Source organism: Tasmannia lanceolata, unplaced genomic scaffold, assembly GCF_043159265.1.
Source record: "Tasmannia lanceolata isolate RefF3 unplaced genomic scaffold, GAP_Taslan_0.1 ptg000013l, whole genome shotgun sequence".
Lineage (NCBI taxonomy): Eukaryota > Viridiplantae > Streptophyta > Magnoliopsida > Canellales > Winteraceae > Tasmannia > Tasmannia lanceolata.
This window is the reverse complement of record NW_027518690.1, coordinates 47,554,114-47,578,337: the sequence shown is the minus strand read 5'-3', so window position 1 is coordinate 47,578,337 and position 24,224 is coordinate 47,554,114. Positions and strand designations below refer to the sequence as shown.

Here is a 24,224-nt window from a genome sequence, read left to right as displayed (position 1 = left end):
GGAAATTAAGATTTCAAAAGCGAATCTTAAGTAAAAAGTATTGGATTAAAGTACTTGAGAAAGTCAGTTGAAGATCAAACCATGGAGGGGCAAACAAGTGCATGTAAGGTGTTATGTTAGAGCAAGCAACTAGATATCTGTTAGTGTAGACACCCCATTTTGTTTTGTTTTAATCAACAAAGAAATTAGTGTGTTAAATCCATGTGAGAACCCCCTCTATCATTGATTTATATGTTTTAGGTCATTAATATCTTGATCTGACTTTACGAATCATCAATCAGGACAAAATAAGCTAGGGTCACTTCATAGCCCGGACCCTGATTCCATTCCGAGACCCGATTTCCGTAAATCGTTAGATCAATGGCAGATCTTGACCTGGGTCTAACCATCCAAAACCACCTAACCTCTCCTCTCATCCTAACCATCCAAACCTCACCTAACCTCACATAACCTCTCCTCTCATCCTAACCATCCAAACCTCACCTAACCTCACCTAACCTCACCTAACCTTACCTAACCCCACCTAACCTTACCTAACCTCATCCTCTCATCCTAACCATCCAAAACCACCTAACCTCACCTAACCTCCTATCCCATTCTCCTATAAATACCCTCTCATCCCACCATCCAAGAAAAGAAAAAAGAACCCCTCTCTTAGAAAATTCATCCCTCTCCCTCATCTCTTCAAGGGTTCGGCCATCCTTGCCGGATCGGGTGATTTTATACGTTGGGTGATATATATCAAAAGCAGTCATTATCAAGCAAGGAATCATCTTCAAGGAATTAACATCAAAGAAAAATCAAACACAAAGTGGGTTTCCAAAGAGGTAGGCATTTATTTCAATTCTATGTAGGGTCTGTTTTCATGCATATCTTTTACTTTAAAAGAAAAACCATGTTAGGAAGCATGTAGGGTCCGTTTTCCCCCTGGTTAGCCTCTGGTTAGACCCTGGTTGCACCCAGGTTCGCTGCTGGTTGCACCCAGGTTCGATGCTGGTTGCACCCTGGTTCCCTACTGATTCGCACCCTGGTTCCCTACTGATTCGCACCCTGGTTCCCCTGCTGGTTACACCCTGGTTCCCTACTGGTTGCACCCTGGTTCCCTGCTGGTTGCACCCTGGTTCCCTACTGGTTCGCACCCTGGTTCGATATTGGTTCGCACCCTGGTTCCCTGCTGGTTCGCACTCTGGTTAGACCCTGGTTGCACCCAGGTTCGCTGCTGGTTGCACCCAGGTTCCCTCCTGGTTGCACCCTGGTTCCCCTGCTGGTTCGCACCCTGGTTCCCTGCTGGTTCGCACCCAGGTTCGCTGCTGGTTGCACCCAGGTTCCCTGCTGGTTGCACCCTGGTTCCCCTGCTGGTTCGCACGCTGGTTCCCTGCTGGTTCGCACCCTGGTGCACCCTGGTCCGCACCCTGGTTTGTACCCTGCTTCCTCCTAGTTAGACCATGGCTAGTCTCGGGTTTGCTCCTAACTTAGACCCGACTCACTTGACCCTAACCATTAACCCAATCCAACCAAGTAATATCCCAACACAATCCGAGTCGCATGTCTGAATCCATTTGGCCGAATCTCATAAGCCCGCCCACTTTGAATTCCGAAAATTCAAACCCTTGATGATTCCTATATGCTCAATTCTTTGATGCAAATTCCCAATTCCAAAATCCCATTGCTAGATCAATGTTTCTGAATCTCAAGTCCAATGCTCAAATGCAAACCCGATTCCAGATACAAATACCAATTCTGTCTTCCAAAATCCAAGCAACCTCGCTAGTGGAACTACGTGTGGCTTGATCCCCATCACGGGGTACGTAGGCAATTTGGCACTCCCAAGTTCAGTCGCACCTTTCTCTATCTTTCCCATTCCCTCACACTATTCATCATCTCGATTCATCTCGTGTCTCTCGGAACCATTGGATTATGGTTTCCGTCGTAAGAACCCTTAGAGCCCAATTTAGGAACAATGGTGTCGTGTCGTGTTGTGTCCTAAGTTTTAGGGAGTCCTAGAGTTAGGAGTCCAGCCTCATCACGGACGCTTGCTATGTATAGCAACCGTGCCATAGGTCAAGTTACACTAGTCATCCAGTTTTTCCCTAGGACAAGCCTAGTAAACTAGGATGTAGGCTAACCTGCATTAGTCTAAGGGACAACTTGCATTTAGATAGGATCATATAGCATCTTCGATGAAATCCTAAGATAATAAAATCCTCAACTTGAATTAAATAACTTCTCTTAAAACTGTTGAAACAGTCAATCCCGTCTAGATCGGTGTCCTAGTTGAGTTAGGCATATGTAGCTTAGCTTAAATGCACCGAACTACGTCGACTCTGATCCCAGTGAGGCTTGGGTACGTAGGCAGCTTGGATGTCTGACGGCATACCACCCGCGAGTCGGCACCACAACAAATTGTGGTGTTTTGGATATTAATTTTCTTGTAAATGCTTAATCAAATCATTTAGGGCTTTCCATGAAATTAGAATTCTAGGAGAACTTTCACTTAGAATGAATCCAGACAAATTAATAAATCAAGATACACATCTAGGATTCACATTGAAATTAGATCATAGGATGCATATCACTTAGTTCGCACATTAACATAGAGTTGAATGAGCCATTTAAAATAAATTTAAAAGAGTTAGCTTTTGGAATCGAAGACCGATTATCGGGCAGGAATGGTGCATGTGGCGGATAACTCCCCATACCTTCCATTCTCGTAACCAGGTAGCGAGTCTAGATTTCTGGTTAATTTCGGGTCCTAGATCCCACATCTAGGTGGCGACTCTGTCAGTCTCTTTCGTGTGGAATTCGGATTGCCTTAGTGATCCCAAGTTCACAGGAAAGACGAATTAAAATCAACAATTAAAAAACACACGCCAATCGCGTGGATACGAGAGACCAAGAGAAGAGAGCGCGGCGGCTCGCCCCACGCCCCTCTCGCGGGATCAGGGTACCACAGTCTGGCGACTCTGCTGGGGATCACCTAACTTCATTAAAATTTCAAAAGATAATTCATTTGAATTTAATTTAACTGGCTCATAAAAACTCTATACTTGTTAGATTAGTTTGTCTCGTTTTATTTTCTCATCATATTTTACTCGAACTTAATTTAACAAAACCTGAAGGCATCATAGATTGCGCGAACTTATTGCACACACTTACATCACTTGCATCTAAACCCTTGCATTTCACATGCACACACGTCCTATTTTAGGAACCCGGAGTGTTATCTAGCATGGTTGTGTGGACCCCGATCCGAGGACGGTGCCGAGGGACGCGAGATCCCTCCTGCAATCCTCTAAGATCTCCACAAAGTGAAGGAGAGCTCTGCCAAGGAACTCTCGAAACTGATGCCACCCTCACAGCATAGCACGAGTGGCGATACAAAACGAATGAGATACATCCTGATCAGGAGCCAGGGCTCGAAACCGAGATGTACCTAAAAAGAACTCAGAGTCGCCATCCATGGACAAGCCATGGAACCAAAACAAATGCTCTGTTTGCAATGGATAACCAGAGATACAAAAGGTCCGTGCCTGGTTACGAATGGGGAAGGGGTTAGGCGCCCCCAATTCGCCCGAGTGCGAACACTTGGTCTCTTATGCCATTTATTATTAACTCCAAAGAAGTTTGGGTAAAAATCATATGAAATGGGAACAATCATCAGGAATCGTCTACCTAAGCATGCATTTCCTGATGATAATATAATAAGCGCATAAAATGAAATGAAAGATGTGTCACCTAAGCATAGCTAGGTTATGAGTGACATGCCTAATGGGTGTTTAAATTCTGATGTGCAAACACATGCAAGCTATAGCTAAAGGTACAGGATCAGTACAAGAAAGTAAGAAAACACATCAAAACATATAATAACCATACAACAAATCCTAAGACTCTAAATTATTAGCCCGAGTCCTCGGATGGTCTGGTATTCATCCAAAGAAGCCTACGTATCCCCGCCTCCACGAGAATCAAGGCAACGTAGTTCTTCGTACCTATTCTAAGCTAGGATGCCTAAGACACCTAGACCTCTATCCTAGACTCGATCTAAAAGACCGGACTAATTATTAAAGCTTCTTGAACGATTATTTAAATTCCAGTGAATTGTAGATTTTAGGACACCCTATATGTCCTAGCTAAATGCAGGTTAGCCCTAAGCTAATGCAGGTGGTTCCTACAACCTATGTGTAGCTAGGCTGTGTGTCCTAAGGAAAACCAAGGGATCGCTAACGTATCCAAGACCTAGTCATCAGTCGGCGATGTGAATCGCCAACTAACCGGACGGAGGCACTCCTATAACTCTAGGACAGACCCCTAACTCTAAAACAAGCACACAGCAAACAAACAATCAAACAACCTATCAAAAGAAAAACCCTAACTCTAAAACTCTCTATCTAGGAGAAACTCCTAACTCTAGAGGAAGATCTTTTGAAAACAAGATTTTAAAAGTTTTTGAAGAAGGTTTAAAACATTTATTTACAAAAAAGTTTGGCTGGACTTGGGATGTAAATCCCAAGCTGCACTACGTACCTCGTGGAAGAGGATCAAGCCAACGTAGTTCGAAACGAACTCTCAAACTACGCTTCGAAAAGAAACACTCAACACTTTAGATTTTTAAGGTTTTTTATGTTTTTCAAATATTTTTGATATTTTTAAAGTTTTTAAATGTTTTTGAGTTTCAAATTTCTGATGTTTTTGGATTTTAAAGCTTTTCCAATGCTCTAAACCTTTAAATGTTTTCAATCTTAAAGGGAACACGCAAGTAATACCACAAACTAGGGCAAAGCCCTAAAGCAAAAGGGGAAACCCCGGATAAGCAACTAGCGTCTCAAAGAGACAAACCACAACACGTAAAGAAGTGTCCCAAGAACAGAGAAAACAATCTAAGATCCCAAGCAGGGAAGGCTCTATATGACTGAGTTAGTCTCAAACAAGGATGAATGACAACAAATCTAAAGGCGAACTACCAACTAACACACTAAAAAAGAAGAGCACAAATGAGTCAGAGACTCACTAAAAACACTACCAAGAAAGGGGTAAAATGAGTCAAAGACTCGCCAGGAGGAAGGGTTATTCTAACATGAGGCTAGGTAAGCCTCCTAAAGGAGAAACTCTCTACAGGAGACAAGGCTTGTCTCCGAGACACAAATGACGTAAAAAGGAATAAGAGACCCTGTGCATATTTGGCAAAGGTAAAACACCCAACCGGGCCGGACAGCTACCTAGCCCTAGGGTGCAACAAATGTGCGACCCAATACCCATAAGGGTAGGGGTATGAAGCCAAGCCGAGTAGGATGTTCTCCCAAAACCAACCGGCGCACAAAGAGGAGGTTAAGCAAGAGAATGAGACTGGGCAAGTCTCCTATATACAAAGGAGGGGTATGCTACTTGGACTGAGCAAGTCCCCTAAGGATGGGCTTGGGCTAGCGCCTTCATCGCCCTGATACAAGCATTAGAATCAATATAGGCTCAAAACAATCTAAAAAAAAATAGAAAAGGTAAAATTTCCACCTAACATGTAATTTTCACCAAAAATGGTCAAAAATGCCAAACAAATCATGGGAATGATTCAATATACGATTTGTGACTTGCTAGCAAACTCAAAACATCCCGAACACTCATTAAAATTAAATAGAGCTCATGTTGTCCATGATTTTCAAGAAATAGCACAATTATGACATATAGTGTGAAAAATGCAACTTTGCACCGATTTTTGGACCCCTCAAACATCAGAACCATCAAAAACTCTACCAATCAAAATTGTAGATCTCAGCATGAATGACATTCTCTCAGTTGATCAGTTCGTTCGGATCTGGCCAGAAGTGGCCGGAAAATGGCCTCTTCCGATCCATCGCCATTAAAAGACATATTAGTGTTTTAACTGAAAGTTCGGGCTCAGTTTTGACACTTAAAAGATCGCTTCTGGAAAAATTCACTCAAGGATAAAGTATTAGAAAATCTTGTGAAGAACATTTTTTCTTTGTATGGCTTCGGACGAAACAGATCTGGAATAGCCTAAAAATGGCCAGCAAGCTGCTGTTGCAGAAATGACATTGTTTTCAGAAAAACTGAAGCTTGCAAGTCGTTTTTGACATATTAAAAAGCATTTATGGAAACATTTACTCAATAAGACAGTTTTAGGAAACATTATAACAAACACTTTTCCAGTTGACAGTTTTGAACAATTCCGATCAGAAGCAGCCCCCAAAAATTACTCGACACGATAATTTCTAAAACACTTGGAACAAAAATATCATTATGGACTAAACTTTAAACGAGCATAACTCACGTCTTTTGGCCAAATTTGGGCCGCCATATGTCGAACTGACCGGCTTGACGAGATCTACAAGATTGATGATGTTTGCTTTTAAAAGTTTTGAGCATTTGAGATCGAAAAATGAAAATTCAAAACTAAAGATCACTATACCTATGAGAACACACATACACATTCAAACACATACATCTATTTATAGACATGCGCATATATATCTTCTCACATACATTCTCATTCAAACACATAGTCACAAGCTCACGTTTACATGCATGCAAACAAGTACACATCCACATACATCTTAGTGATGCTATTACTCATCCATGATGTACTCATACAATCTCTATGGAGTAAATTTTTGTGCTAGACAGAGACTGATTTCATAGGCTGAATTACAAGTAACCGGGCTGATTCCATAGCAGAGAACATGGACTAAACAACAAGAGATTGAACCGTCATTGCATTACATCAAACTGAATTGCCGAAACTAGGACTAAACCATGAGCTGAAATGTGTAAAAATCTATGACGGAATCATGGGCTGAATGTGCAAAACAGGGAGCCGAATCTTGAACTGAACTTTTGCGAAACTGGGACAGCAGTTATGGATTGCTGGACAGCAGACATATAGTGTAGGACAGCAGTTATGCATGTAGGACAGCAGTTATGCATGTAGGACAGCAATTATGCAAAATAGGGGCTGATTAGAGGGCTGAACTCATGCACAAACAAGGTGGGGCTGCCATCGTAAAGGACCATGGGCTGTTAGCACCAAGAGTGTAAGTGCTGTCATTACCAAAATGAAGAAGTGGCTGCTATGGATATCATCATGCTCAGCCAACAAAATGAGGGCTGAATTGGTGGACAAAATTGTGCCAAACAGAAGACAGATTTGGTGGACAGAATTTGCGTTAACAGAGGACAGATTTGGTGGACAGATTTTATGCATCAATTGTGCTGAAATGTGGACATAATGTGCACCAAAATAAGGGTGGAATGCATGGACAAAACTAGGCCAAAACAGAGGTTGATTATGGACAGATTCGCTGAAACAAGAGCTGAATCTGTGGACAGATTTGTGCCGAAACAAGGCAGATTTATGGGCAGAAATCTGTACAGAAAATTAGCCAAACCCGCGCCAAAAGATGGCAGATTTATGAGCAGAATTTATGAGCAGAATTTATGCCCAAACAGGGGCTGAAGTGGGGCTAAAAACTGGGACAGATTTATACTTAAAACAGGGACAAATTCGCGCTCAAACAAAGGCAGAAATGAGGACTGACTTAAACAGAACTGAAATGAAATGAAATTATGCAACTTACCTGTCTAGGAACTTGGCTGCTGTTGGTGAAGAGAAGGTGGCTGATGGTGGTGGATCTTGGGAAAGTTTGGTTTTTAGAAAATGGGTTTTGTGGGTGAGGGTGGTTGGACGAATGGTGGCTGTGAAGTGGGTTTGATGGCTACGAAATGGGTTTGATGTGGCGGAGGTTGCGGCCGATGGAGGTGGGCGGCTATGAAATGGGTTTGATGGCTGTGAAGGGGGTTTAATGGAAGTGGTGGCTTGGTGGAGGAGGAAATGGTGGAGATTCGGCCGGAATCCGGCAAGGTTGCCGGAGGAGGTGGAAATGGAAAATAAAAAATGGGTTTGGGAGTTGGATTTTCGAAGTGGGTTTTGGGGAAAATGGTAGAGGGTGGTTGGTGGCGGTGGAGAGGTGAAGATGAAGGTAGAGGAGAAGAAATGGGGGTTGTGGATGGCGGCTGGATTTGCAGAGGTGGGGTTTGGGCAAAAAATTGAAGAGGGTTTGATGGAGATGAATAGGTTGTGGTGGCTGGCAATGGAAGAGGGAAAGAAGAAGAAAGTGGAGGATTGATAGGCTTGCCGGATTCCGGCAAGCTTGCCGGAGAAGATGGATATCGGCCGGAATCCGGTGGATTTGAAGAGGGGTTTTGGGTGCGGTGGTGGTGGTTGAGATAGGTGATGGGGCAGCAGAAATGGTGGAGATGGTGGTGAAGCTCGGGCCGATCGGGTTTGCAGAAAAATGGAAGAGGGTTTGGTGGATGAAAGAGGTGGGGATGGTGGTTAGTGGAGGAGGTGATGGGGTTTACAGAGATGGGTTTTAGAGGTAGAAAATGAAGAAAAAGAAAGGTTTAGATGGGAGATGGAGATGCAGGTGGTGGGAGGATGAAGAGGGTTTCAAGGGTTTGAAAGGGTTTGGGTCGGGTTTAATGGTGGATGGTCGATGGGATGGAGATGGCGGATGGCGGTTCAAGGTGTGGCCGGGTTTAATGGAGGTTGGCCGGAGTTGATGCCGGAGAAGAAGAACGGCCAAAATCCCTCCCTTTCTCCCTTTGCTCTCTCCAGCCTCTTCCTCCTTTTTTTTTTTAAAAAAAAAAAAACGAAAAATCCCCTTCTTAATTTCTGAAAATCTCAGATCTAGATCTGAGATTTTCTCCCAAAATCTCAGATCCAGATCTGAGATATTTTTCATTTTCAAAATCCTTCTTCTCTCCTCTCTCCCAATTTCAACGAAAATCAATTCCTCCCCACTTTTTTTTTTTTTTTTTTTTTTATCAAAAACGAAATGATAAATTTGACCCCTCTGTTCTACCCGTGGACAACCCCCTTTAAGATGATTCACCCTCCCTTTCTACATCTGTACTACGCACATTCTCTCGGCTCGTTGGCTAGGTGAATGGGTTCAAATCTCGACGAAATTTTGTGAGGATCTGGACGGGACCCTAATCTACGCTGGGGTTAAATTTGGGGCACGTACTCACTCATTGGACAGGGTTTTGCACAATCAATACGAATTTGGGTCTGGTCAAAATGGGGTGTCTACAGATGCCCCTCTTTGGCAGAGCGTGTGTAACACGCGAATGGCAAAGCTGAACAGACAACGCATTTTGATCGACCCGAAAACAAAAGAAATTTTTTTTTTTTTTGGATTTTTCGGTTCTAAGAACGATACTTACAAGGATAAAATGGATTTTGGTTTTGAAATTCAACACTCAACATGACTTATGAGTAATTTGGTAAAAGGCGGGACACATAACTCGGCAATCAAAACATAAGAGAAACTCTCACCAGACATAACATAGTAACATATCAAAGAAACAAACGTAGGCATACCTAAATCCACACGTGGGTGGCGGCGGTATACTGCAGAACAACAAATCATGTAAAACATGACCCAGGCTTTCATTACGAACAACAAAAATAACAAGATAGAGTTGCGGTCCAACTTTTTACCAAACTAGACAAGAAAGAACAACAGTTGAATGAAAATTTTGATTAAGGGTCCATGGTGATAAGCCACGAAGAGCCTTGAAAGCGGGAATCAAGGGTCCACGGTGATAAACCGTGAAGAGCCAAGAAAGAAGGAATCAAGGGTCCACGGTAATAAGCCGTGAAGAGCCAAGAAAGAAGGAATCAAGGGTCGACGGTGATGAGCCGTGAAGAGCCAAGAAAGAAAGAGCCCAGAAAGAAAGAATCAAGGGTCCATGGTAATAAGCCATGAAGAGCCAAGGAAGCAAGGATCAAGGGTCCACGGTGATAAGCCGTGAAGAGCCAAGAAAGAAGGAATCAAGGGTCCATGGTAATAAGCCATGAAGAGCCAAGGAAGCAAGGATCAAGGGTCCACGGTGATAAGCCGTGAAGAGCCAAGAAAGAAGGAATCAAGGGTCCATGGTAATAAGCCATGAAGAGCCAAGGAAGCAAGGATCAAGGGTCCACGGTGATAAGCCGTGAAGAGCCAAGAAAGAAGGAATCAAGGGTCCATGGTATTAAGCCATGAAGAGCCAAGGAAGCAAGGATCAAGGGTCCACGGTGATAAGCCGTGAAGAGCCAAGAAAGAAGGAATCAAGGGTCCATGGTAATAAGCCATGAAGAGCCAAGGAAGCAATGATTAAGGAAATGATCAATGACATGTAAAAGATATGAATGGAATGACTATGAATAGTGGGTCCATAATATATCTGAGAGGACACATCACGAAGAGCCACTCAGGGAGCAAGGGTTCATGGTGTACCTGACTGGTAGACCATGAAGAGCCAAGGATGAACAAGGATAATGACAAGTAATGGAGATGAATAGAATGAGTATGGATAATGGGTCCGGGATATAACTCGAAAGTCAGATCACGAAGAGCCACTCGGGAAGCAAGGGTCCATGGTATTCCTAAATGGTAGACCGCGAAGAGCCTTGAATGAATATAGAGGACTAATTTATTGAATGGAGAATTGATTTTTGGATTTTTTAGATTTTTCTGGAATTAGCTTTCTCTTGCCAAGAAAATTGGGAGTATGAGTTCCTTGCTGAGGATCAGACTTAAGTACTTGACGGGGCTTTCAGGTGTTTACCCTTCTTTAACAAGTGAAAAGCATTCTGCTGAGGTTTGACGATTGTGGGAGCAAATTCTATATTCCGCTGGGGAAATTGATTTTCTTTAGAACTTGACTCTTTCAAGAAAGAGGGCTCATCTGAAGAGTTCAAAGATTTGGCTCAAGACGTGCTCGCATCTCTCTTACTTCAACTTGTTGTAAACATTGGCACTGATTGCCTTTGATGCTTGATATCTTTTATGACGCAAGTCATAAAAGATGCCCCTAGTGTATTGTACTTCCATGACAAGAGTCCCAAGGAGAGTAGAACAAAGATAGATAAAGAAATTTGGGATTTGCATGGGTTCTTTCTTTGGAATAAAGATGGGAAAATGGCTAAGCTCAAAGATTTCTCCTTTCATTGACCACTATTTGAGGTTCATTCTTTCCGCCACCAACTGCTTGAAACTTGACATATTCAACCTGTCTGAACAGGATACATAAACCAGGATCTTTCATTTTGGAAGGTATACACCCCTTCCTTTCAGTGCCGGACAACTTTTTGACCTTGAAAGAAAACAAATATGAATGAGGAATAGACTCCCAAGGACTCTATCAAAGAAGGTGTAGATTATTCAAGAGACTCGACTACATTCTGATTCACCCTTAGATCAAATATGTTATTTTTTTATGGTAAGGCTAGCCACTCCTACAGTAATCTCGAAAACTATGTCAAGAGGCACTTCCTTCCGTCATCGGGATTTTCGTCATGGTTATTAACCCCTTCGGATTGCTCAGTCTTAATGCCCCTAGTTTAGAAAAGTATCAAAGCAAGTCTTGCCGACACTACTCGGATTCTGGGATCCTGCCTTGTTTGAGAATGCTTCTCCGTCTCCTTGATTTCTCTCTTCAAAAGAAGTCACTACTCAAACTTTGAAAATTCTGCACAACTGAAGAACTCCTTCGGTATCTCATCAATTTTCTCTTCATGGGAATTCTTCGCCTCTGACTAGATTGCCTCTTCAAAATTTCAATCCAGCAGACCGCTACCCTTACTTTGCATAAGCCAATCCCTTTGGTTAATGACTTAGCAAGCACATGATTTCATTTAGGCCGCCCTTTCGGGTTTTCAACCTAGTGGGTCTTCAGACTCTCGTTCTTTTTTCTGTTTTTGCTTTCATTTGCCTTGAACCTTTGCTTGTTTCACCAGAAGGACTTTCTAGGTGGGCTTGGGTTCAAAAGGGGTGGGATATTTAAAGTTCAAACGATTTGGACCGAATCTGGTCTTGCCAGACTACCTACGTACCCCAAAAATGGAGGATCAGATCCGCGTAGTTCGCTTTGGGGTTTTTCAAAGAATGGTTTAGCATTTAGCTTCAAAATTTTTGAAAGGAATTTTATCCCAAGGTTTGACCGAACTTGAATTAATCAAGTTGCCTACGTACCCCTGAAGAGATGGGGATCAGGTCCGACGTAGTTCGGGTGCATAAATGCCCCGGGTTTATAATGTGTTTGAAAAGAAATGGTTTCATTTTACTTTAGGCCCAAAGGGTTTACAAATGGATTTTAAAACATTAGGATTTTGGCTATAAAAGTTCAGACGTTCAAGGATGGCCTCCTGGCGTATTTGATGTACAAGCTCTTTTGCTTAAGGGTCAAAGACTATGAAAATTTTTTCGAAGAGTCTGACGGTTTTTCAGGCAAAACTTCAACCGCTGTGCTCCATTCCCATCTCGAAGATCTTGAATTTATGCTTAAGGTTTCACAACCCCTTGTCTTTCTTTCTTTTCTTTTTTTTCTGTTTCTTTTTTTTTTAGGACTCAAATTTATCATACTTCTTTGCCAGAAACCCTTCTCTCAATATTTCATCAGCTCCAAAAGATGTCTGATGTTTCGCTCTTTAAAATCTTCACTTTTCAACTGGATGTCTAAAGCCAATGAAATCTTGCTTTGAGCAACGACAGGGCATTCCCCTGGTTTATCCTTATAGGATCAAGCAAGACTACCTTAAACCCCCCTAAACAGGTTTATCAATTCTTTGCTCTCCTCGGGAGATAAAGTTTTGTCACTCCATCTTTCTCGAGTTTCGGATTTCGATACCACTATCGATAGCTTCGATTTCTTCTTCAAGTGGTTATGCTAGACGCTCTTCCTCTCGTTTGACCTTTTCAGATCTCGAGGGGAATTTCATCTGCAATCTCATCCAAGAGGGTGTCTTTAGTTATTTAAACATTAGATCTAAAGAGTCAATCATAAAACATCAAAGATTCGAAACCAACAACTTTATTGACTTGAAGACTCTTAAGTACATCAGTAACTCTTTTTTTTTTCGACACGCCTCAATGGGCTTTACATTGAACTTGACAAAGGATGGAAACAACAGACTATGAATGAACACGACTGACAAACATGACACACTTTTTTTTTTTTTTTGACATTAACATAGTAAGACTTACCAACTCTAAGAGAAGAAAGTTGGTACAAACTTAATGAAAGACAAACCTTAACAACACATGACATTTTTTTTTTTTTCGATACAGATGAACTGGCACTGAAAATATGAGTAGTACACCTTCTTCCATGATGTCAATGACTTGGGGTTCAACCCTGATATAAGTCCTGTTGACTTGATTAGGTGAAATGAAAGGAAACTGGTTTAACCAATGGGTGAGATCAATTAGGTCAGACTCATGTCATGGAATTGACAAAAACTGATTTTAGTATGAGGCAACCACATGAAAATGATATACACAAGTTGAAACAAGAGATAATACAAACACATCTCTCCCTTGGATAAAACCAACAGCAGAACTGTAAGAAGGATCATGGTAGGGTAAGCACATGACTTATCAATAATCCCAAAGGATAACAATCATACTGGAAATGAGTTGAGCAAAATCCGGCAGCATGACGGCCCTAAAAGGATGTGGTAGAGTAAACTCATGGCTTATCGATAACTCTGAAAAGATAGCGATCACGCTCAAGGTGTTTATACAAAATTCGGCAGCATGACGGCTATATAGGGTGATCCCCACAACTCAACATAAGGGTAAATGAATAGAAACTCAGTAATGTAGGACTCTCAGCAAGGATACTTGCACTCAAATAATGATGGCAAGATAAGCACACAATCAGCAAGCAGAATATGGTCACCACGGAGATATAATCACATGAAGGATTGACCATGAACGACGACGCTTGGTCATGGGTTGGATTTGCGACCAAAAGATATATCATGGCTATAGAGACACCGAACAAGCCATCGACCAGATCTAAGACACAACAAAGAATGGATATACAATCAAAAGGGCAGCAAGTAGACTGGCCATAAGAGTGACAAGTACGGGCCACCCGTCAGGTGAATCCGAAAGAATGCACATATAATTGATTAAACCAGGAATCCCCACTAGAAATGGGTCCTAATCTAATCAACCGACAGAATCATATATACACAAGAGATATGTACAATCTGAGGACGAGATGACAGATTATGGTTTCAACAATGGCAAGGGAAATGACACCAACCAAATCAAGAGAATATAGATATGATGAATTAGACCAGGAATACCCACCGAAAATGGGTCCTAATCTAGACAATCAACTCAACAAATGGTGTAGGTACAAGAAGGTAACTAGAAATCGACTCAGCAAATAAGTTATGTACAAAGGAACGACACAACTATACACTCGAGAGACAAAAGGCAGACCATGGTCAGAATAATGATAGAGGAAAATTACTAACTAGGTCCGAAGGCTGGGGAATGAAACAATGTGGCTAATGGATAAACCAGAAAACTTCATTGATAGACAGGCCCTGGTCTAACAGCTAGCAAGAAGAATGGATAACAAAGAATCAAGAAATGAACACAGGCTATAAAAGGTGGTGAACAAGAATCATCAGCCTGATCCAAGAAAGAAATAGTGAACAAACTCTAATCGGTGATAATAGACCAGAAAACCTCAGTGGAAAGTAGGCCCTGATCAGACAGCCGACAAAACGGATATAAATCCGAGATACAGGAATAATCATATGATAAAGATGACAGGGTAGACCGCGATCTGGATGATGACCAAGCAAGAGCAAGAGTCATTGACCGGGTCTGAAAGAATGGTATGACTGAAATAGATAAAGAAACCTTATTCGAAAGGATAAGCCCTAACCTAAGAATAATACAATATACATACATATATATACATATATATACACCCTAACCAGGGGCACCAGCCCTAACCTGATCTAGCGGAGTCGAGAAAGTCTCGACTCACGACAGACTCGTGAGTGTACTAGGACTGCTGTAGCCACATAAAGTGAGCTACCCTAGTCTACAAATGGGACAAGGCTCCTAACTCTAGGCTTCACATGCGTGAGCAACACATGTTCGACCCTTATATGAATGCAATATACTTATATAAACACAGGTACTTCCTAGTTGGGTTTCACTAAGTCAGTACGTATATACATAATATATAAAACAAAATAGGGCTCCGGACTCAATCTAATGGGTACTATGCGTATGAAACATACTTAATATGTATAACAAAAGTACGCCCAATGTTATACATAGTATGCTTCATTGCTCATCGGCTGCTGTAAACACAAGTACGCCCAGTGTTTACGGCTGCAGCACCGGCGCATAGCTTGGAAATAGATTCAACAGTACCATCAGGGTGTAATGACATCCCAGTCGGGCACGCATTCAATCTATCCCGTGGAGCCAATAATAATGAAAAACAATGAAATAAGTAAAGAATAAACAATATGATAACATATGATGTGCAGTGTGTGAATCCCTTGTTTTAATTACGCACCTATCTGGTGCCCCTGGATTCTAACGATAGAATTCCCATTTAAAATGATTTTAGCTCAAATTTCTCCGAAGTTAGCAAAAATGGCATTTATATAGAGTTAGGCAATATTTCAAGAACTCCCCAGCAGAGTCGCCAGCCTGTGGACCCCGATCCGAGGACGGTGCCGAGGGACGCGAGATCCCTCCTGCAATCCTCTAAGATCTCCACAAAGTGAAGGAGAGCTCTGCCAAGGAACTCTCGAAACTGATGCCACCCTCACAGCATAGCACGAGTGGCGATACAAAACGAATGAGATACATCCTGATCAGGAGCCAGGGCTCGAAACCGAGATGTACCTAAAAAGAACTCAGAGTCGCCATCCATGGACAAGCCATGGAACCAAAACAAATGCTCTGTTTGCAATGGATAACCAGAGATACAAAAGGTCCGTGCCTGGTTACGAATGGGGAAGGGGTTAGGCGCCCCCAATTCGCCCGAGTGCGAACACTTGGTCTCTTATGCCATTTATTATTAACTCCAAAGAAGTTTGGGTAAAAATCATATGAAATGGGAACAATCATCAGGAATCGTCTACCTAAGCATGCATTTCCTGATGATAATATAATAAGCGCATAAAATGAAATGAAAGATGTGTCACCTAAGCATAGCTAGGTTATGAGTGACATGCCTAATGGGTGTCTAAATTCTGATGTGCAAACACATGCAAGCTATAGCTAAAGGTACAGGATCAGTACAAGAAAGTAAGAAAACACATCAAAACATATAATAACCATACAACAAATCCTAAGACTCTAAATTATTAGCCCGAGTCCTCGGATGGTCTGGTATTCATCCAAAGAAGCCTACGTATCCCCGCCTCCACGAGAATCAAGGCAACGTAGTTCTTCGTACCTATTCTAAGCTAGGATGCCTAAGACACCTAGACCTCTATCCTAGACTCGATCTAAAAGACCGGACTAATTATTAAAGCTTCTTGAACGATTATTTAAATTCCAGTGAATTGTAGATTTTAGGACACCCTATATGTCCTAGCTAAATGCAGGTTAGCCCTAAGCTAATGCAGGTGGTTCCTACAACCTATGTGTAGCTAGGCTGTGTGTCCTAAGGAAAACCAAGGGATCGCTAACGTATCCAAGACCTAGTCATCAGTCGGCGATGTGAATCGCCAACTAACCGGACGGAGGCACTCCTATAACTCTAGGACAGACCCCTAACTCTAAAACAAGCACACAGCAAACAAACAATCAAACAACCTATCAAAAGAAAAACCCTAACTCTAAAACTCTCTATCTAGGAGAAACTCCTAACTCTAGAGGAAGATCTTTTGAAAACAAGATTTTAAAAGTTTTTGAAGAAGGTTTAAAACATTTATTTACAAAAAAGTTTGGCTGGACTTGGGATGTAAATCCCAAGCTGCACTACGTACCTCGTGGAAGAGGATCAAGCCAACGTAGTTCGAAACGAACTCTCAAACTACGCTTCGAAAAGAAACACTCAACACTTTAGATTTTTAAGGTTTTTTATGTTTTTCAAATATTTTTGATATTTTTAAAGTTTTTAAATGTTTTTGAGTTTCAAATTTCTGATGTTTTTGGATTTTAAAGCTTTTCCAATGCTCTAAACCTTTAAATGTTTTCAATCTTAAAGGGAACACGCAAGTAATACCACAAACTAGGGCAAAGCCCTAAAGCAAAAGGGGAAACCCCGGATAAGCAACTAGCGTCTCAAAGAGACAAACCACAACACGTAAAGAAGTGTCCCAAGAACAGAGAAAACAATCTAAGATCCCAAGCAGGGAAGGCTCTATATGACTGAGTTAGTCTCAAACAAGGATGAATGACAACAAATCTAAAGGCGAACTACCAACTAACACACTAAAAAAGAAGAGCACAAATGAGTCAGAGACTCACTAAAAACACTACCAAGAAAGGGGTAAAATGAGTCAAAGACTCGCCAGGAGGAAGGGTTATTCTAACATGAGGCTAGGTAAGCCTCCTAAAGGAGAAACTCTCTACAGGAGACAAGGCTTGTCTCCGAGACACAAATGACGTAAAAAGGAATAAGAGACCCTGTGCATATTTGGCAAAGGTAAAACACCCAACCGGGCCGGACAGCTACCTAGCCCTAGGGTGCAACAAATGTGCGACCCAATACCCATAAGGGTAGGGGTATGAAGCCAAGCCGAGTAGGATGTTCTCCCAAAACCAACCGGCGCACAAAGAGGAGGTTAAGCAAGAGAATGAGACTGGGCAAGTCTCCTATATACAAAGGAGGGGTATGCTACTTGGACTGAGCAAGTCCCCTAAGGATGGGCTTGGGCTAGCGCCTTCATCGCCCTGATACAAGCATTAGAATCAATATAGGCTCAAAACAATCTAAAAAAAAATAGAAAAGGTAAAATTTCCACCTAACATGTAATTTTCACCAAAAATGGTCAAAAATGCCAAACAAATCATGGGAATGATTCAATATACGATTTGTGACTTGCTAGCAAACTCAAAACATCCCGAACACTCATTAAAATTAAATAGAGCTCATGTTGTCCATGATTTTCAAGAAATAGCACAATTATGACATATAGTGTGAAAAATGCAACTTTGCACCGATTTTTGGACCCCTCAAACATCAGAACCATCAAAAACTCTACCAATCAAAATTGTAGATCTCAGCATGAATGACATTCTCTCAGTTGATCAGTTCGTTCGGATCTGGCCAGAAGTGGCCGGAAAATGGCCTCTTCCGATCCATCGCCATTAAAAGACATATTAGTGTTTTAACTGAAAGTTCGGGCTCAGTTTTGACACTTAAAAGATCGCTTCTGGAAAAATTCACTCAAGGATAAAGTATTAGAAAATCTTGTGAAGAACATTTTTTCTTTGTATGGCTTCGGACGAAACAGATCTGGAATAGCCTAAAAATGGCCAGCAAGCTGCTGTTGCAGAAATGACATTGTTTTCAGAAAAACTGAAGCTTGCAAGTCGTTTTTGACATATTAAAAAGCATTTATGGAAACATTTACTCAATAAGACAGTTTTAGGAAACATTATAACAAACACTTTTCCAGTTGACAGTTTTGAACAATTCCGATCAGAAGCAGCCCCCAAAAATTACTCGACACGATAATTTCTAAAACACTTGGAACAAAAATATCATTATGGACTAAACTTTAAACGAGCATAACTCACGTCTTTTGGCCAAATTTGGGCCGCCATATGTCGAACTGACCGGCTTGACGAGATCTACAAGATTGATGATGTTTGCTTTTAAAAGTTTTGAGCATTTGAGATCGAAAAATGAAAATTCAAAACTAAAGATCACTATACCTATGAGAACACACATACACATTCAAACACATACATCTATTTATAGACATGCGCATATATATCTTCTCACATACATTCTCATTCAAACACATAGTCACAAGCTCACGTTTACATGCATGCAAACAAGTACACATCCACATACATCTTAGTGATGCTATTACTCATCCATGATGTACTCATACAATCTCTATGGAGTAAATTTTTGTGCTAGACAGAGACTGATTTCATAGGCTGAATTACAAGTAACCGGGCTGATTCCATAGCAGAGAACATGGACTAAACAACAAGAGATTGAACCGTCATTGCATTACATCAAACTGAATTGCCGAAACTAGGACTAAACCATGAGCTGAAATGTGTAAAAATCTATGACGGAATCATGGGCTGAATGTGCAAAACAGGGAGCCGAATCTTGAACTGAACTTTTGCGAAACTGGGACAGCAGTTATGGATTGCTGGACAGCAGACATATAGTGTAGGACAGCAGTTATGCATGTAGGACAGCAGTTATGCATGTAGGACAGCAATTATGCAAAATAGGGGCTGATTAGAGGGCTGAACTCATGCACAAACAAGGTGGGGCTGCCATCGTAAAGGACCATGGGCTGTTAGCACCAAGAGTGTAAGTGCTGTCATTACCAAAATGAAGAAGTGGCTGCTATGGATATCATCATGCTCAGCCAACAAAATGAGGGCTGAATTGGTGGACAAAATTGTGCCAAACAGAAGACAGATTTGGTGGACAGAATTTGCGTTAACAGAGGACAGATTTGGTGGACAGATTTTATGCATCAATTGTGCTGAAATGTGGACATAATGTGCACCAAAATAAGGGTGGAATGCATGGACAAAACTAGGCCAAAACAGAGGTTGATTATGGACAGATTCGCTGAAACAAGAGCTGAATCTGTGGACAGATTTGTGCCGAAACAAGGCAGATTTATGGGCAGAAATCTGTACAGAAAATTAGCCAAACCCGCGCCAAAAGATGGCAGATTTATGAGCAGAATTTATGAGCAGAATTTATGCCCAAACAGGGGCTGAAGTGGGGCTAAAAACTGGGACAGATTTATACTTAAAACAGGGACAAATTCGCGCTCAAACAAAGGCAGAAATGAGGACTGACTTAAACAGAACTGAAATGAAATGAAATTATGCAACTTACCTGTCTAGGAACTTGGCTGCTGTTGGTGAAGAGAAGGTGGCTGATGGTGGTGGATCTTGGGAAAGTTTGGTTTTTAGAAAATGGGTTTTGTGGGTGAGGGTGGTTGGACGAATGGTGGCTGTGAAGTGGGTTTGATGGCTACGAAATGGGTTTGATGTGGCGGAGGTTGCGGCCGATGGAGGTGGGCGGCTATGAAATGGGTTTGATGGCTGTGAAGGGGGTTTAATGGAAGTGGTGGCTTGGTGGAGGAGGAAATGGTGGAGATTCGGCCGGAATCCGGCAAGGTTGCCGGAGGAGGTGGAAATGGAAAATAAAAAATGGGTTTGGGAGTTGGATTTTCGAAGTGGGTTTTGGGGAAAATGGTAGAGGGTGGTTGGTGGCGGTGGAGAGGTGAAGATGAAGGTAGAGGAGAAGAAATGGGGGTTGTGGATGGCGGCTGGATTTGCAGAGGTGGGGTTTGGGCAAAAAATTGAAGAGGGTTTGATGGAGATGAATAGGTTGTGGTGGCTGGCAATGGAAGAGGGAAAGAAGAAGAAAGTGGAGGATTGATAGGCTTGCCGGATTCCGGCAAGCTTGCCGGAGAAGATGGATATCGGCCGGAATCCGGTGGATTTGAAGAGGGGTTTTGGGTGCGGTGGTGGTGGTTGAGATAGGTGATGGGGCAGCAGAAATGGTGGAGATGGTGGTGAAGCTCGGGCCGATCGGGTTTGCAGAAAAATGGAAGAGGGTTTGGTGGATGAAAGAGGTGGGGATGGTGGTTAGTGGAGGAGGTGATGGGGTTTACAGAGATGGGTTTTAGAGGTAGAAAATGAAGAAAAAGAAAGGTTTAGATGGGAGATGGAGATGCAGGTGGTGGGAGGATGAAGAGGGTTTCAAGGGTTTGAAAGGGTTTGGGTCGGGTTTAATGGTGGATGGTCGATGGGATGGAGATGGCGGATGGCGGTTCAAGGTGTGGCCGGGTTTAATGGAGGTTGGCCGGAGTTGATGCCGGAGAAGAAGAACGGCCAAAATCCCTCCCTTTCTCCCTTTGCTCTCTCCAGCCTCTTCCTCCTTTTTTTTTTAAAAAAAAAAAAAACGAAAAATCCCCTTCTTAATTTCTGAAAATCTCAGATCTAGATCTGAGATTTTCTCCCAAAATCTCAGATCCAGATCTGAGATATTTTTCATTTTCAAAATCCTTCTTCTCTCCTCTCTCCCAATTTCAACGAAAATCAATTCCTCCCCACTTTTTTTTTTTTTTTTTTTTTATCAAAAACGAAATGATAAATTTGACCCCTCTGTTCTACCCGTGGACAACCCCCTTTAAGATGATTCACCCTCCCTTTCTACATCTGTACTACGCACATTCTCTCGGCTCGTTGGCTAGGTGAATGGGTTCAAATCTCGACGAAATTTTGTGAGGATCTGGACGGGACCCTAATCTACGCTGGGGTTAAATTTGGGGCACGTACTCACTCATTGGACAGGGTTTTGCACAATCAATACGAATTTGGGTCTGGTCAAAATGGGGTGTCTACAGGTTGACTGGGATTTCATCACCTGGTGCCTATGTGCTAGAGAAGCATTCCACCCTTAGCCTAGTACCTTTATGGTGCGTAAACGGATCTCTTGTTCACGTACTGATACGCCGGACACTGGTACAGTATATCGAACATGGATTCGCGCTAAGGGGACTCTTGGCCTTACCCCTAGATTAACCCACACATGCATGCAGTATACGAACACATGTGCACCACATGTGTGAGCCTAGTTTAGGATATCTTACCCATTTGTGTCTAGATTAGGCCGTAGTCCATCTTCCAATGGCTACGATCGGTCCTAGGTACACAAACAAAGTCATGAGTCGAGATCCTCTCTCCACTCCGCTAGATTAGGATTAGGGTTGATGCCTTCAGGTAACACTGTTAAAATGTGCGAAGACTAAAAACTTTTCCTTTGGGGTTAGGATATAAATCCCATCATTTCCAAAGATCTCATAGGATTAGTTATTCTTGATCTACCCGTTGAAAGTAATCCTATGCAATCTCACATTTTGATCATGTGTCTATCATTCGTCTCTTGTGGGATTCGATTGTGTCTTCATTGGCGGAAATTGTGTCTCAATCATTTGATCATGCAATCTTGATGATCCAATCTTGCCTGTACCCTTGGTCTCTTCCTCCTCTAGGGGATACCTTTTTCAAGAATATTTCTGCTGAATCCTTCAGAGTTTACTCTCATAATCCTTGAACGAGGGGCATTCCCCGCGTGCTGTCATGTCATCATTGCTGTGTGTATTTGTTTTGAGGAACCATCATTTTACCTCTCGTTCCTTATCTAGTCGTATCATAATTATCATGTCAATCATAGAAAGGAGAAATTCCCTGAATTTCAAGCTCGCATCTCGTGTTTATTGTTCCTATGTCAGGATTGCTCACTGCTGAAAATCCAGGAAAGCTTCTTGGGTTTGAATCTATTCGTGGCCAGTGAAGAAGCTAATTCCCCATTTTCTTTGGAAGTCTCTCTATCCACTTTTTCCTACCGATGGCCGATTCTATGGAAAATTTTCAGCTCTTTCATGTCACAGAAACCCTGGCCCAGCTCGTCCAACTGATGAAGGAATTGAAGGAAGAAAATCAATTCATCAAAGCTCAACTTACTGAGAAATTTGGTCCAACCACTGTTGTCTCTAAGGGCAAAAATCCGAGCCTCTCCATGGTTATGGGTTTGGAAGAACTAATTGTGAATCTCTCTAGACAAATGGCTGCGCTAACAGAAGAAGTTCATCAGATGAAGCAACAAATGCAAACCTGGTATTGTCAGTCCCAAAGTTCGAAGCATTTCGCTGACAAAAATACCAAAGTCCAAGGTATTGTTACCAGAAACTCTATCTCTCAGCACCAGCAGGATTTTATTGGGCCCTTAATTCTTGAATATGACCAAGAGCCACCATCTGAGACTACTAAAAGAGAATTCACTGACTTGCCGATCTCGCGACCTGATGCTTTGAAATGGTTGCTCAAGGAAAGAATGATAACACTATTGGAATCAGAGCCTGTTCCTAATCCTCTTCCCAGTCCTGGGACCTTCCAAATGAAAGAATTTTGTGATTATCATTTACGTCATGGTCATGCAACTGATAAATGCCTCAGCTTGAAATATGATATTCAAGACCTTATAGACATGGGGCTCCTCGACCCTCAAAATCTTTTGTCAAGCGGCGAAGCTTCATCCTTTCCTGATGACCACAAACCGTGGTTTGAGCAAATGAAGAGAAAGTCTCACGATAATCACGACCAGCAATGTATAGTGATGAGCCCGGTCTCCATAGGTCAGGAAATCAAAGTGGCCACAATACATGGGGTTTATAACAGAGGCAATTTTACTTCGAAAAAAATCAAGGAGTTACAAAACCCTATGGTATTCAAATACAATCAGTTAACGGCAACACCTAAGCAAGCGCTCAAGAAGGAGTTTACCCCTCTCCCATTTCCACCATCAGTCATTTTGCAGCAAGGGTTAGCTTCAGGTCACATTACCCTACCCGGCATTAGGGCTCCTCCTAATCCTTTACCAGCAAATTGGAGAATGGACCAGTATTGTGAATACCATAGAGGCCCTGGCCACCTTACTGATAATTGCATTGCCTTAAAATTCAGGATCCAAAAGTTGATTGATGAAAAAAAAAAATTAGCCTACCCGAATCATGCAGTACTGCCGCCAGCCGATCGCAATGCTTAGATAACTGAGGGTTCAAAGAAGCACATGCCCGGTTGCCATGAAAAGAATCAGAAGTTGAAAGTACCACTTATGAGCCAGCTTTCGCCGAGCCTCCGGAGCTAGACAGTTGCGGCAGTTAAAGTTTTAGTCGTTTACTATTTTATGTTGAGTCAGTCATCATGGTCAGTGCAATTGTTGAGTCCGGTTTTACAGTTCAAGGTTAATGCCTAGTCCAGGCAAGTTATCGTTTGCTTTTCTCTTTATTCAGAGTTGTGAATCCTGAGCATGTTCAGGATAGGTCGTCAGATGTAACAGCCTTTCCTTTAAATAAAATTTCAAGTTTCAATAGTTCACTTGTGTCTGTTTCTTAAGTATGCTTCTGATCTTAAAATAAGACTCCCTCCTCAAATGAGGACAAAATTGACGAAACTCCATTTGAGTCACAGCAATTACTTGAACGAGAGGAGGAGCGCCAATCCCAACCTTTCAAAGATGAAATTGAAATGATAAACACTGGCACTGAAACTTTGATTCAGTGAATGCCGATTGAAAATACATTACCCTCTAAAGAGTGTGAAGAATTGATAAAATTATTTCAAGAATAAGAAGATTGTCTAGAAAAGCTACAACCGATACCAGGGGCA

General features: G+C 42.0%; 1 protein-coding gene across 1 annotated transcript; it reads left to right on the top strand.

Moving 5' to 3' along the window:
- Nucleotides 1-223: 223 nt before the first annotated feature.
- Nucleotides 224-23,928, top strand: LOC143890365 (uncharacterized). Its single transcript, XM_077395007.1, has 2 exons — nucleotides 224-827; nucleotides 22,289-23,928. The coding sequence occupies exon 2, from the start codon at nucleotides 22,405-22,407 to the stop codon at nucleotides 23,599-23,601; it is 1,197 nt and encodes a 398-aa protein (XP_077251122.1). The 5' UTR covers nucleotides 224-827; nucleotides 22,289-22,404; the 3' UTR covers nucleotides 23,602-23,928.
- The last annotated feature ends 296 nt before the right edge of the window (nucleotides 23,929-24,224 follow it).

Excerpts from the sequence above, each read along its gene's own strand:
- LOC143890365 (XM_077395007.1), top strand. The coding sequence starts at position 22,405 with ATGGCCGATTCTATGGAAAATTTTCAGCTCTTTCATGTCACAGAAACC.